This window comes from Hesperophylax consimilis, chromosome 24, assembly GCF_061612785.1.
Source record: "Hesperophylax consimilis isolate HC1 chromosome 24, BYU_Hcon_1.0, whole genome shotgun sequence".
Classification (NCBI taxonomy): Eukaryota; Metazoa; Arthropoda; class Insecta; order Trichoptera; family Limnephilidae; genus Hesperophylax; species Hesperophylax consimilis.
The window spans coordinates 12,823,641-12,839,152 of NC_142859.1; the positions used below are offsets into that span (position 1 = coordinate 12,823,641).

At 34.5% G+C, this 15,512-nt stretch overlaps 1 protein-coding gene across 1 annotated transcript; it reads left to right on the plus strand.

Moving 5' to 3' along the window:
* Positions 1-855: 855 nt before the first annotated feature.
* Positions 856-15,086, plus strand: LOC149411933 (uncharacterized). The gene is made up of 4 exons (XM_089646278.1): positions 856-1,044; positions 2,296-2,455; positions 4,184-4,357; positions 14,827-15,086. The coding sequence occupies exons 1-4, from the start codon at positions 856-858 to the stop codon at positions 15,084-15,086; spliced, it is 783 nt and encodes a 260-aa protein (XP_089502404.1).
* The last annotated feature ends 426 nt before the right edge of the window (positions 15,087-15,512 follow it).

The window sequence follows — 15,512 nt, forward strand, 5'->3', positions numbered from 1 at the left end:
TCGTATTTAGCCTTTTTAGGCATGAATTACAACTGGTAGTGGTATAACACATTTGATGCTTGATATTTAAAAAATGTATTTCATTTTTAATAGTTTAGAAGTTATGGCTAATTTTATTGGAAAAAAAACATTCGATCTCAGAGGGCGTGTTTCATATTTAATTATAAATCTTACACTGTGTAAATCATTGTCTTACAATTGAAGAAAACATTAAAATTGTATTTGATGTATTTTACAGGTGAACTGAAAAATGGTAATACATGAAGATATGAAGAAGTAACTGAAAATACTTTAAACATCAAATATTTGATTAGACAAAGAAGAAAGATGTGTTTGGAAACCATAATACCCTTGTTCAATTATAAACGAATTTAGTAAAACCAAAGCCGATGTGAGTCTTTACTTATCACAGACATTCTGTTACTTGAAATCAAACTCAAAATATCAGCGTTTACCAAGGCAAGCAAGTGAAATTATTACATAGAAGATAGAACCAAAGACCCCGCAGAAAAAAAAGATCATAGATTGATCAAAATCAAAATGATTTTACAAATCTGGTTTGCTTTAAATGCTTCAAAATGATGATGTTTTAATGATAAAAGTGAAAATTTAATTGATACAGATAAACAGGGAAAAATTAATAAAAAATAGACCAATCTACCGGAACTTCAAGAATTTGGTAATGGTTTTCAGAGATGAATCCATAAATAGAAAACTTGCCGTAAAACTGAGACAAGAGAAAAAAAATCGTATATAAGTTTTTAATTTATGTGTGACGCTTAGAAAGTACATTATTAGATAGAAAAATACAATAATTCTCAGAAAACGTAGAAGTAAGTTCCCAAAAAGCTCACTATGGCACCAGACCCTCCCTCTCCAGAACCGCCCAGCGAGGAAGACAAGGCCAAAGCTCTAGAACACAAAATTAAGGCTCCACTGGTATGGGGCTTCTACGAAAAGAGACATTTAAGAGTTGAGGACCTCAAAGACAAGAAGTTTGACGAAGCTGTAGATATATTGAAGAAGCATTTTTTAAATACTGAAGTAAGTAAATTTCCTTAATGATTTCAATTGTCAAACTGAAAGCTCTATTGTGACATCTCTTCCTGTTAGATGTTTCATTTATGAGAACACGGGAAAGGTTACAATGGATCTATCAGCAATTCTCTTTAATAATAACAATATAGGACGTAGTGCGGGAGGCATTTTAGCTAAAAGTTCCGATGAATATAGCATCATTTCTTGGTCCAACAGTTATTGCGATTTAATAAACCTGGAAAAAAGCAGTACTCTCAATGTGACAAGTAACGAAGCATTTGCTGTAATGGCGTTGCCTTCAAATGGACTTAAAATGCCAAACTTACCTTCTTACAGTAGTTTCAACAAGGTATGTACCTACTTTGTTAATACACAATGTCAGCAAACTCAGTCAAAAGTTTATCGTGTTGTAACATCTTTATATTATTTGAATGCATGAGGTTCCCACCCAGGCGTCATGGGTTTAGTTCCTCTGTTAGCGTAGTTTTCTATATATTATTTGCTACATATGTAAGAATTTTGTAATGAAGTTAGCGGATGCTTTTTACATTGGGTAAGTTTATTCCATGGACCGAAGAAAATATAGACCTGCCAATAAGGGCGAAGGGAACAAACTAACTTTCGCCGAGCAAGGAAGTGGCGTGGTAGTTTTCCTGTAAGACGCCTCAGACAATTTTAGCAGGGATAGATTTGATTTGCCTATTATCAAATAAAATCCGTTTTCAATTAAACTTTTGCGTCAATATGTCTCCTCTTTTACATCCCAAAGTATTAAGAAAATGAGAGTCACCCCGAGTACGACAAGTGACATATTATGCACAATACATAACCAAATAAGAAGGGCATTTGATAATGTCCTTAGGGGCGATTCCGGTTCAACTTAAGGATAAGAAATCGTCTTTAACCTTCGAAATAACGAATTATTCACCGTTATCCGAGATAACTGAAATTTCTGTTAGCGAAAAAGGCGTTAATTTGAGGATTTACGAAATTTCGTATCCAAGCAGAACCGACTTCGCCCCCAAGTTACTGAAAAAATCTTGAATTTTAGAAAATTCTTCATAGTTATTATTATTTCCAGTGGAATTGGATTAGCTTATAGTTCTAGAAAAATCGTTAATTTTAAGGATAAAGATAATTGCTTATACTTGAGTAGGACCAGATTCGCCTCTAATTAATAAATCTTTTAATTTGATTGGTTTTAGTATTGAAAAAAAGTTCTAACGATATATTTAAGTAATAAAATGATTATTTCAGATAACTTGGAGAATGGTTAATATACTGGAGGATGAAGAGTCTATGGCAGAGTTCCTCGCAAATGCTAAAATTCAGATGAAAGATAAAGCTTCGTTTGTGGCTGTGAAGGAAAAGAATGACAGAATTGTTGCCGTTCTTATATTCAGGGTGGTTGACAGGAGTAAGTCTTCTAACCACATTGTAAAAAATTTTTTTTTTTTATTGGTGCCCTTTTTTACTCATTTAAAGTACGCTCTAGCGTGTTTAAATCGCACTTTATGGAACGCGCGTTTTTTAAAGTTACCATGGCAACATCAACAAATCAACAAAATGTGAAGTCTAAATGTCAACTTACTATAAATCCAACTATTAATCTTATGAGACAGATTGGAAATTAATATTTGTGTTTTTCATTTCCATGGCAACAAGATATTGTGATGTCACATCACGAATTCATTAATAGTTCTTATTTCCAAATTTTTAATAATAATATCAATATTTATGTTTTCAAAGTGTACCAATAAAAAAAAGCGTAAAGTATTCGTGGATAACTGGTCTTTGAAACACTTGCTTTATTTCGAGCACTCGACTCGAAAAATCGCGCGTGTTTTAAAGACCTGTTTATCCACTTATACTTTAATATACTATTAAAAAAGGAATTTTGTTTTCGATAATAAGAGGGTTTTTAATTATTTCTGTAGACTATGGTGGTAGGAGTGAAAATAATTTTTAGGAATCAAGGTATCTTCAATTTATATGATTATAATTAAATGAATTTTTTTTGTTTTATAAATCTTTTTAAAATTTAAATCAATCAATTTTAAAATATGCTTTTTTATATTTGCTGCAAAATGACACGTTTGAATTACAAAATGACATAAAATAGTACGGAATGCATTTGTGACGTCACACCGGCCAACAGTAAGGACGACTAGAGTATAGGCCTGGACGCTTCACAGCCAAATTACAATGACAGCGCAATCGCTAAGTAAACTTCACTGTTGAAAATAGTGTAATCACTGAATTTATTAAATATTATAATTGCAGTTAAAAACACACTAACCAGCAGTGAAAGACGAGTATCAACAACAATCGTTTGTAAATTGTCGTTGCTCGATGACACTGACTTGATCTCATCATACTACAAAATACGTCGCACGCCAAGCCTGTATTGTAGCAGTCGTCATTGATGCTGATCCTTCTCTTGATGTGACCCGACTCAAAAATTTGATTCACTTGGTCATACCACATTATCAATATTAATTGCAGTATGTTGCCTCCTCATTACCTCTCTAGTTCATTCCTTAATATTATCATAATCAATCCGTTTATTTAGGACTCGTTGTTCCACAGAATTTAACGATTCGTCAAATTTCGATGTTCATTTTCAAGTTCTGTGAAAATTTTCTTGGTCAGTTGCTTCACAGAACTGAAAAAATCACAGAACTTGCATAGAACTCGAAAATTTGCTACGAAATTGAAGATTTGTTCAAATTCTGTGAAACAACGCGTCCTTAATATTGTGCTTGGACACACCTAAACAGCACACAAATCAGCGGTAATAACGAGTATATTCTGTCGTTGCTCGGTGGCACTGACTAGATCACGTGACACTTTAATATCCATCGCTCGCCTTGTAGGTGTACTCTACTCCTTGGGTCAACAATAGGTGCAGTCTTAGCGTCCCGTTGACAGACGTGTTAGCAGTTAGTGGCATTACCAATGGCATTCCTAAATTAGAACCGTTTATCAATTAGCGACCTTAGATCAATTTTATAATAAATAAAACAATACTATTTTACCTTTTTGTACGATGATCGGAATCATAAAAATTAACTGTAAATAAACCATACATTTTAAACGGTATTCCTCATTTGCAAAAATAGTCCATTATTTTATTTTGTTTCAGATTCATTCGGCCGAACTTTCAGCAAGCTGAAATTAAAAAGTGGCAGATGCTACGCTGCAGTCATGCGCTATTACAATTTCCTGGAAAGCTCTGTCAACATACATCAAATATATGGCGCGCAGCAGTACATGAAGATATATTCTTTGGGGATAAAGGACAAGTACAGAGAGAGAGGTATATTATTATTCCACACAATATTCGCTTTACTTTGATAGGTCCAAATTATATCATATATTATTACATCTGTGGTCTCAGGTCAATAGTGTGATTCTCAGAAGAACAGTTAACAATTTTCAAAAATCAGCAAAATAATAAATGGTGCAAAATAATAAGTGAGCAAAATAATAAGAGATGCAAAATAATAAGTGACGCAAAACAATAAGTGATGCAAAATAATAAATGTTGCAAAATAAATAGGTGATGCAAAATAATAAGTGATGCGGAATAATAAATTATGCAAAATAATAAGAGATGCAAAATAATAATTTTTTTTTCATATTAACTCCACACAGGAGGCCCTGAAGAAAATAATTTCCCTCAGGGCCTATGTCATCTATAAGTGATGAAAAATAATAAATGATTCAAAATGATAAGTCAAGCAAAATAATAAGTGATGCAGAATAATAAGTGATTCAAAATAGTTTGGTTTGCTCGTCCTTAGGTCGGGACGCATAAAGTACTAATTGCTGCGGACATTCGCGTTCTAGTTCTTTTTCTCTTACTCAGAGCTTTCTCAGTGTAAGTTTAGTTATAGTACGACTCGGAAATTTATTTTTACAAAATTATCATTTACTAGTTACATCCAAGAAAAACTGGCTCATAGCAGAAATAGTAATCACCATCCAGCCTTCAAAATGAAACCTTATATAAAAAAATAAAAAATAAAAATTCTAAAAGTGTGCTGTCCATGGCATGTCCGTGTGAATTTGAATTTTGAATTGAAGTAAGCTAATTTTTCCTTGGATGTAGTGAAGTTGTTAAAACATTTTCCAATTTATACATTTTTAAAAAAATAAATATTTTCAATGGCTTGTCTTGGCGTCTGGTAGACGAACAATTTTAAATAAATTGTCTGTAACCTCTAAACACATTTTTTCTCTCTGTAATTTCTAAGTGAACGCATCATTTTCAGGTCATTTTCTCCATTATAAATCGCGATCCATTGAGCATTGAAAAAAATTATTTTACTTTCGACAAGCGAGTAAAAAAACAATAATGTTGAAATGCTCCACAATATGAAAGGGTGCTAAATGGACTGAAATAGAGAGTTTTTAATGTTAAATGAGGATTCATGGATTTTAAATAAATATATGTTAATAGAAGATATAACAGTTACAGGCAAAACTCAATAGTAAAATTATCATAAATGTAAAGCGTACCTCTTTGACCGAAGCTTTATCATGGTTTAAAATATGTTAAGACATAATAATTAATACTTTTCCAGCGCGCTCAGTCAAATGAACTTTAAAATTTTCAGTTACTTTTCTGCTGAAATAAAGCATTATTAATGTGTACGTATAATTTGTTGAAACAGTTCAGTTCAGACAATTCATCACTCGACGAAAGCCCTGAACTTTCAACCCATGAGCAAAATAACAAGATTTTTCTCGAAGGAGGAGAAAAAAAAACTAATTTCCTCTGAAATATCCGTCCGTCCAGAGGTGTTTGCTTACGGGAGGGTAGGTATAATATATTCAGGTGGCATTTCCTCCAATTTTTACGCTTCGAGAATTTTATCAAACTATTAAATTAGATTTTAATATTGACGACAGGTGGGAAGATGAGCCGCCGCATATCTCCAGCATTTCCCCATTGTTTTTTCAAGTAGCTCAAAAGGGGAGATGGGAGGGTTCGTAAAACTTTTTACTATGTTTTCTTTTTCTTACTTTTGTGTACTCAAAGATGATTTATAGCTTTCCGTCGTGCTGAAGTTGTTTTTAAATATGTTGGCACACTGAGCAGGAATATAGGTGGTTCAATCCAATCATTTTATGGCCTACTAAAAGTTGAGGATGTTTTACTAGGACCTGCAAGTAATGTAAGAAATGAATGATACGATGTACTACAAGGATGAGTCAACTGTCCGCAGCCAATTAAGTGTAGGTTGAGATACTGAAGGAAGTGTCGAGTGGAAATATGCTGGAAAGATGTAGAGAAGAGGAGCAAAAAAATAACACTTTATTAATTTGGATTTGAATCTGCAACCTCTGTATCCAAAACAAAAAAGTTTCCATACTATCGCGGTGTTCAAAATACAGCATAATAACTTCGTAGTTGGATTTTATTTACTTTTGTTGACCCATTACATTAGGATCTTTCTGTGATGTTGAGTTGGTGGAATATTAGCCAAAGAATTATAAATAATACAATGTATTTTTTCGGATTGATTTTTTACATATTGAGTTATTAACAATGTTTCTGATTTTATCTGAAAATGGACGTTTTAAGTTTTGCTCAAATTTCAAACGAGTCTGTAATCATTCTTAAATCGTGTGGCAGTTTATTCATACTTTCGGAAGATAAAAACAATTTAAGGTTAAAGACAGAACAGAACAGTAACGGTACAAGTAAAATTCTACACCGTCTGGCTTTATCTCACTATAACAATCATCGACTTTTAAAAATGGCAATCTGGTTTTCACTTACCCCATACTGAGAGAATAAACGGCAGGCGGCCCAACTGTTATCCAAAATGATTTAATTTAAAATTGCGATTGGCGCAGCTCGCTTTCTTCCCGGTGTGAAGACACGTCGTCTCTGTAAAATTAAATTGAGATTTTAAATCAAATGGAGTAAAGTTTATTGTAACACTGAGAAAATTTCAATTGCTCCAAAATTAACAAACTAGACCAACTCGTGGGTTGTTCCGGACTGCAGCAATCAGGTTGTATTGTTAGAATCGACTTATTTAAAAATTTCGTGAACTTTATAAAAATTGCGTGACCTACATAAATATTACGTGACCTACATAAAAATTGCGTGACCCACATAAAAATTGCGTGACCTACATACAAATTGCGTGACCCACATAAAAATTACGTGAGCTTTATAAAAATTGTCTGGCCACTATTAAAATTGCGTGAACAATATAAAAATTGCGTGACCAATATAAAAATAACGTGACCTATACAAAAAAAATGCGTGATTTTTATAAATGTTGCGTGAACCACATAAAAAAATCCTATACCCTTCCAGATAAGTAAAGAAGGCACTTTGGTTAAAGATAAAAATAAAAATAAACAAACAAAGACAAAAAAGAAGAGCGGAGATATTGTCTATTCTAATAACATAAAAATAATTTTCCATTTTCAACTTCCAGAATGGAAATATTTTAATCTCCGCTTTGAAAAAAGAAATTGAACAGTTATGCAAATTTACCGCAAATTGTTTTATGCGCCAAAGTTGATGGGAGAATTTTTCTCAGTTTACCGAATTTTCGACACATGAAAAAGGAACGCAAGATGGGATACAAAAAAATAATTAAAAAGTAACTACACCCGTAGTCCTCTTTTACAGTTCTTCTCCGTTCATTTTTGACCTTTGAATAATACGTAACTTTTAGTATACTTTAGTGTTGAGGAAAGCGACAGTAATTTTTAGCCCGTCAAATTAACTGGATAGATAGAATTTGAACAATTCATACATTTTTGATGTGATTTTCAAGTTCTGTGAAGGCTCTATTCTAGTGCTGTTATTATATAAGTATCTTCACGTAGTTTCACAAAACTAAAATAATAACAGAACATCAGAATCTTAAAATCAACCATGAAATACGATGAATCGTTAAAATTTTGCTAAACAACCTGTACTAAGTATTGTTTTTTAAATTTATGATATTTTTAAGTAAGTTAACAAGACCTCTTAATTTTCTAAGAAAATTAAACATGCTTTGTGCATGCAATGCATCTTCACAGTCAAACGTACACTTATTCAAAATCGAAACATTACTTGATCTTTGTGACCACATCTGAATAGCCAGACAAATGTTTTGGAACCTTCCTCTACCACTTATCGCATCACAAAATCACCGCAAAAATGTGTATATATATACTTTTTGCTAACCTTAACTCCACTCAGGACAACCTGACAAAAATAATTTTCTTTCCTGGTCGATGTCATCTTTGGGAATGCTGAGCGGTAGGTCTTTTAAAGTAATTGAAGGAGAGGATGTTTTGGTAAATAAAAAGGTGCGAGGGGTGGGTAGGAATCTAGGGGTCAGTATGTCAGTAACGTATCCATCCCTCCCACTGCGGTGCAAGGCATTAAGTCGAGAGGGTCCGGCTAGAGAGGTCAAAGGATCTGCCTCAATTGGCCTCTCCCGATCAGACAGTAACATCTGCCGCCAAGGCCTGGAACAACCTCACCCCAAGGACGCGGGCACCCCTGCTAATTCACCAATAGTAACTTGCTACTCGGGGTGACCTATGACAGAGGTTTTGGATATCCAATTAATGTTTTCCAGGGTAATGGCACCCGCACCCTCCCCAAATATTGCTTAATATTAAAAATAATTAATTTTTAATAATAATTCAGAGCATACTTTGAGCAGATATACATTCATAAATGTGTTTTATTATCGCAAATTATTATGATTAATAATTACTCGCTTGAAAAATATCCATACGAATTACGAATACGAGAAAGTAATTGGATCACAAACAGACCGCACGTCAAATTTCGCTCTTCTGAAATCACCTTAATTAAACTATACAATACACAGTTATCCAAGCAATTCACCGGTAAACGTGTTCCTAAAAACCAATAAAGTGAATTTTCTACTTTAGTGAACTATAAAAATTCGGTTTTACTCTCATTTTAAGTGTTTTAATATTTTGTGTTGTGACAGAAGTGTTGTTGCCTAAAACAAAAAATCATCATTATCGGATTCACCAAATAATAACAAGAGTGAGCAAGTTAATATTACTCTTAGTTGTCGAGTAGCTGTAACTGGTTCGTGGTCTAGTGGTTAGAACGCTCGGATAGCTAGCAGTCTATATTGCATTCGCCCAGACATCCGAAGGACCCCGGAACGATCCCAACTGCCGCCAAAGATTTTTATTTTGATTATTTCTTTTTCCTTGTACACAACTGAAATTAATAACAAGAAAGAGAACGGGATACCATTACTCAGACGCAAGACAAAAATAAATCGAACTACAATGAATTGTGAAGCCTGCTTGAACATTATCTCCAAAAATGACCATGCACTTACGTGCGCCATCTGCAACGTTGCCTTTCATAATAACTGCCTAAATATCTCTGATACCAGCTTTAAAAAAATGGCATCTAAAAATAAACAAACATGGAAATGCCCAAAATGTAAAAGCCGGCCGAGCTCACCTGCTCCGTCGGCCTCAACATTAGGTTCAGAAGCCGATATATTATTTGATCGCCTCACTAAACATTTTGACAACAAAATAAGTGAAATGAAAAAACTGTTTGAGGTAGAAATCAGCGATCTTAAGAAAAGCACTAACTTTATTTGCAACCAGTATGATGACCTGATCACACGCTTTAAAGATTTGGAGGAGGGCCTCAAAGGTATAAAATTATTAAAAGAAGAGAATGAAAAAAAAAACACAAGAATCTCATCCCTGGAAAGCCGTCTTGCAGATCTAGAGCAAGTGAAGCTCTCCGACAGCTTGGAAATGGCGGGCGTGGAATTGCGGCCGGGAGAACAAGCCTCGGAAGCAGTACTTCGAGTAGCCAACTCACTGGGACTGCCCTTGCAACCACAAGATATACGCATGGTGACCAGGACTCAAGATCGAAGACAAAACACCCCAGACAAACTCCACATCACCTTCTATAATCAAAATACAAGGGAATCTATGCTCTCAAAAAAAAATGCGGCCAAAACCATAGACTCAAATTCTCCCATTTTCATCAGCGAGGTGCTCTCACCGTACTTTAAGGAACTTCTGTGGAAAACTAAGCAGACGGCTAAAGAAACCCACTACCAATACGTGTGGTTTAAATCAAATAAATTGCTTGTCCGCAAAGCAACTGGCGATAAAATCTTCCAAATAAAACACGAAAATGACCTAAAAAAAAATGGGGAAACAAACTTAGACGACTTATCCACCTAAAGTAAATTAAATACATTGCTAATAATTTAATATGGCCGAATTACTAAATACTATCCACTCAACTAGCACTCACTCACATTATTCAACCAATAATACAAAACTATGCGATTCAATATTTAGCACCCCAGGCACCATTACTCTATTAAACCAAAACATAAGATCCCTTAACAAAAACTACGACGAACTAGACATACTCTTGTCTTCCTTTAAAATAGACTTCAATATTATTATACTAACAGAATGCTGGATCCCAACCTCCTTTACTGTAAAACACAAAAATAACTACTCCTCATATTTCACAACAAAATACCAAAACCAAAATGATGGAGTTGTCGTCTACATAAAAGATAATCTTAACGTATCTGTCTCAGAATTCACCCTAGAAAACTCAAATTGTTTACAAATAATCGCTGACCCAGATACGTGCATACTCGCTATTTACAGATCACCTTCATCACACAACAATACGCCCTTTCTAACAGCTCTCGACACTCATATAAAAAAAATTACCCACTTCAAAAACATCATCGTAACTGGTGACCTCAACATAAATATACTTCCACAAGGCCATCCCCAGAATATCGAATACCAACTGATGCTCCTGGAACATGGCATAATAAGCGCCATCAACACTCCAACCAGAGTTACCAGAGACTCGGAATCATGCTTAGACCACATAATGATCAAATCCAAAAACAAATTCTGTAGCGTAGTATTCGAATCCACAATCACAGACCACTACACAACAATGATAGGACTGACCACACAGACATTGAACCCAACAATTCAAAACAATATCACAAAATTTGAAACTGACTACGTGAACCTAAAAAAATGCCTAGAAAAACAAACGTGGGAACACCTTAAAAAAATTAACAACACTGAAGAAGCCTGGAATTACTTAATAACATACCTACAAACGCTCATCACTCAAAACACCACAAAAACATTCAAATCTTTCACGCACCGCAAAATAAGACTAAAAAAATGGATTACTCAAAGCATAATAAATTGCATTAAAAAACGGGATAAACTACACAAACAAGTCACACGCAACCCAAATGATACTTTTCTGAACTCTTTCTATAAAAGGTACAGAAATACTTTTTCTCTAATTATACGAAAAGCCAAAGAATTATATTACAGAAACAAACTGATTACTGCTAACTTTGACCCGAAAAGCGTTTGGTCTATTCTGAGGGAAAGTACAAATACACAAAAAAACAAAGATGATGAAATAAAAAAAATACTTATCAACGACGAAGAAGTCGACTTCCACAAAAATCCTACACTTATCCTTAATTACATAAACAGACATTACACAAATATCGGAGCAAGCCTAGCCGAAAATATAAAACAAAAGTCGTCTAGTAACGATAATCAAGAACCTCAAAAAATTCCGACTCAGTGCAAACACAAAAATAGTGTCAGTCTTTTCAAATTACATAGAGTAACTCTGGAAGACACCAAAAAATTAATACATTCCCTAAAGAATAACACAACATCAGGTCCTGACGGAATAGACTCTAAAACAATAATAACACTAAGCGAACAACTACTTACTCCACTAACATACGTTATTAATCTTAGCCTGAAAGAAGGAATTTTTCCGAGCATCCTAAAAAAGGGTCTGGTTATTCCTATTCATAAATCAGGACCTAAAAATAATGTAAACAACTTCAGACCCATTACACTATTAAACACGTTGTCAAAAATTCTTGAAAAAGCAATAAAAGAACAGCTGCAACATTATCTGGAAAACATGCAAATACTCTCAGTTAACCAACACGGCTTTAGAAAAAATAGGAATACAGAAAACGCAATTGCCACTGTAACCGAGTTTATTACACATAATTTAGATGCAAAAAAAAGTAATTTCAATCTATTTGGACTTATCTAAAGCCTTCGATACAATTTCGCACAAACAACTTTTCAAGAAGCTAAAAAACATTGGCATTAATGGAGTAGAATTGGAATTAATGAAAAGTTTCATGTCTGACAGAACACAACAAGTCAAAATTGACAACAAGACAAGTGAACCACTTTTAATCACGTACGGAGTCCCACAGGGGAGTGTACTTGGCCCACTAATATTCCTCATATACATTAACGAATTATGTGACATTGAAATTGATGGTAAAATCGTGACCTTCGCTGACGATACAGTTCTTCTGTGTCAAGCAGCCACATGGAAAGATTTATTCACAACAGCTGAAAAAAGTTTGTCAATTGTCATAAAATGGCTAAACAGAAACACTCTTACCGTTAACACAGTCAAAACAAAATACATCACACATAGTATAACACAAAGAGGTCAACCTCCTTCTAACTTGAACTTGTTTTTGCATGACTGTAAACAAACATCATCCTATTGCCTATGCGAACACATCGAAAGGGTAAAACAAATAAAATACCTAGGAGTTATTATTGATACACACTTACCTGACTCAAGTGTCAAGTGGTGTTGGGATTTACGGGACCTTTTCAACCGAGGATGTCTGCATGGAGGACAGATAAGCCATATTTTGTTTAAAGTTTTTGTCTTTGTTTTTATTTTCTGTTTTTGTTTATGTATTTTGTTACAGATGACACTCATAAACTTCACTTTGACTTTGGTTCAAGATTTTGCTTATGATAGCCTGCGATAAGCGAGCCCTAAGGGTCTGAGACAGAGGTGTGAAATCGTCGGATCACGACAATAGAAAGAATGTATTGGAGCCAGGAAGGAGTCTGAAAGGGTCGAGAGGATGCACTAGGTGGCATGAAAGGCTGGGAGGTGACTGGAGAGACTAAGGTAAACTAGGATGAGGTGATTTTGCACAGCGGTGCTGCCAAGGTCTGTTATCTATGTGAGGATATTGTGTCGGCGCTCTTTATTGGCAGCAGACACATGTCAGCGCTATATTAGCGGCGGACACATGCCTGAACGGATGACGAGCCTCGTGCTGGCACAGTTGGTGGACGGGGTAGTCTCTCTCCCTGCAGCAGCTGGTACAGTTCCTTCGCTACCTAGGACTCTTGCAGCAGAGTCTCCATCTTCTGTCTTCGTCGAGCGTCACAGCGGTGCTGCCAAGGTTTGTTGTCTATGTGAGGATGTTGTGTCAGCGCTCTTTATTGGCAGCAGACACACGTCAGCGCTATATTGGCGGCAGACACATGCCTGAACGGATGACGAACCTCGTGCTGGCACAGTTGGTCTAAATAACAAATGTAGATCCTAGGAAATAAATTGTACAGCGCCCTTGAGGTGATTTTTCACAAAAACGGCGCTATACAAATTATCCAATTATTATTATTATTATTATTAATGGACTGAACACATTAATTTTATCACTAATAAACTAAAACGAGTCTTGCACCTAATAAAATCCATCAAAAACATTTTTCCACTAACAGTACTCAGATCAATATATTTTGCACTGTGTCAATCCATTGCCACTTATGGAATTAGCTTGGGGAAGCGCTACAAACATAACAATTGACCCAATTCAAAAAGTTCAGAAGGCAATAATAAAACTCATACTGCAAGTACCATTCTACACAGACTCAAACAAAATTTTCAAAACTCTAGACGTCATGTCAATAAGACAACTTTACGCCAAAACTGCTCTCCTACATCTCATCCATAATAATCTTCATATTACAAATCAACCAAAAGCCATAATAAAAACCAGGTCATCAACAAATAAAACACTGAACATTCCGATAACACACACCACACACGGACAAAGACACTTTCAATACTACGCAACCAAACTTTTTAACAGTATGCCCATTACTTTGAAACAACTAATGACTACAAATACATCTACAAACTTTCTCAAAAAACATATCGTAGCCTGGATAAAAAATCAAGATATTCACTTTATTCAAAAGATTATAATTCCAAACCAAACATAACCAAAATATGATAAATAAAATTAAATATTATACACGTTCTTTAAGAATTATCCAAAAATTACATACACGCACATATATATGTGTGTTTTCATGTTTCAATATGTCTGTGAAAAAAAAAAAAAAAAAAATTCTACTACAACACATAAATACCTGTCACACTTAATCACAAACACGTAAACACCTCAGCACAGGTTCTCCTAGTGAGGTGTTCACGTAACATACAATATCAACCACACACAGTTTTACCTACATCAACCTATGTTCTTTATTTTTTATACCTATTTTTCTGTACTACAATATAAACCACTGTAAAAAATTGTAAAATGTGTATTCAAGAATAGACATAAATAAATAAATAAATAAATTGAAGATATCTCCCGAGTAAAAATAAATTATTTGGTAGGTTGGGAATAAGCCGACGTAGCTCAGTGGTTCAGGACACCTGACCAGCAATCAGGATGTGCGGGTTCAATTCCCATCGGTGGCATTTATTTTTACTCGGGAGATATTTTCAATTTTTGTGGAAATTTCAGACGAGTAATTATTGATTTTAATAATTTGTTATTCTTTGCACCATGCATAAAAAAACCTTGTCTTATAAACATTAGTTTATCATTAAAAAATAAGTGTGTGATTATATTTGTATTTTTTCAGAACTCATCAAATTCATGTACAAATGCGCCCTTAAATCAGCCAGGGCCTGCAAAATCTACGTGATTGCCGGGATATTCGTGTCAGGGCTGGCACAAGAGGTGGCTGCTGAAATAGGCTTCGTGAAGCACAGCAATATCTTCTTCCAGAAATACATCGTGAACGAGGACTTGGTGTTCAGGAACCCGGGATCCGGAAACTACGGGGCTGCTTTCATGGCCATACGAATTCCCGAAGAGGAGGAAGAGGAAGAAAATTTTTGAAGAAATAAAATTATAAAAGTTTATCCCGGCGGGTTAATTATTATCCCGGGATAAACATACTTTTTTGTAGGATGCAAAGAATTTGATAAGAAATACAATATGATTATTTTCTCAAAAATATTGTTGTTATTAATTTGAAGTTTAGTTTATGGTATTTTAACGTTTAGTGATTATGTTTGTTAGATAAATAATGCGTTGACGAATACAATTTCGTGATCTCTTTTACTATCAAAATGATTACTGTTGGAAAGATATTCCAAATAAAATGGTCAAGCACCATAATATAATTAATTTTTGTTTCGGTTGGTTTATAATTTCCTAATATTTAAATAAGTGCCTCAAAGATTGTTTTTATGTCTTTATGTATTTATTATATGCACTGATCTGGTAAGTACTTACCCGAATTAATGACAAATGGTTTTAGTC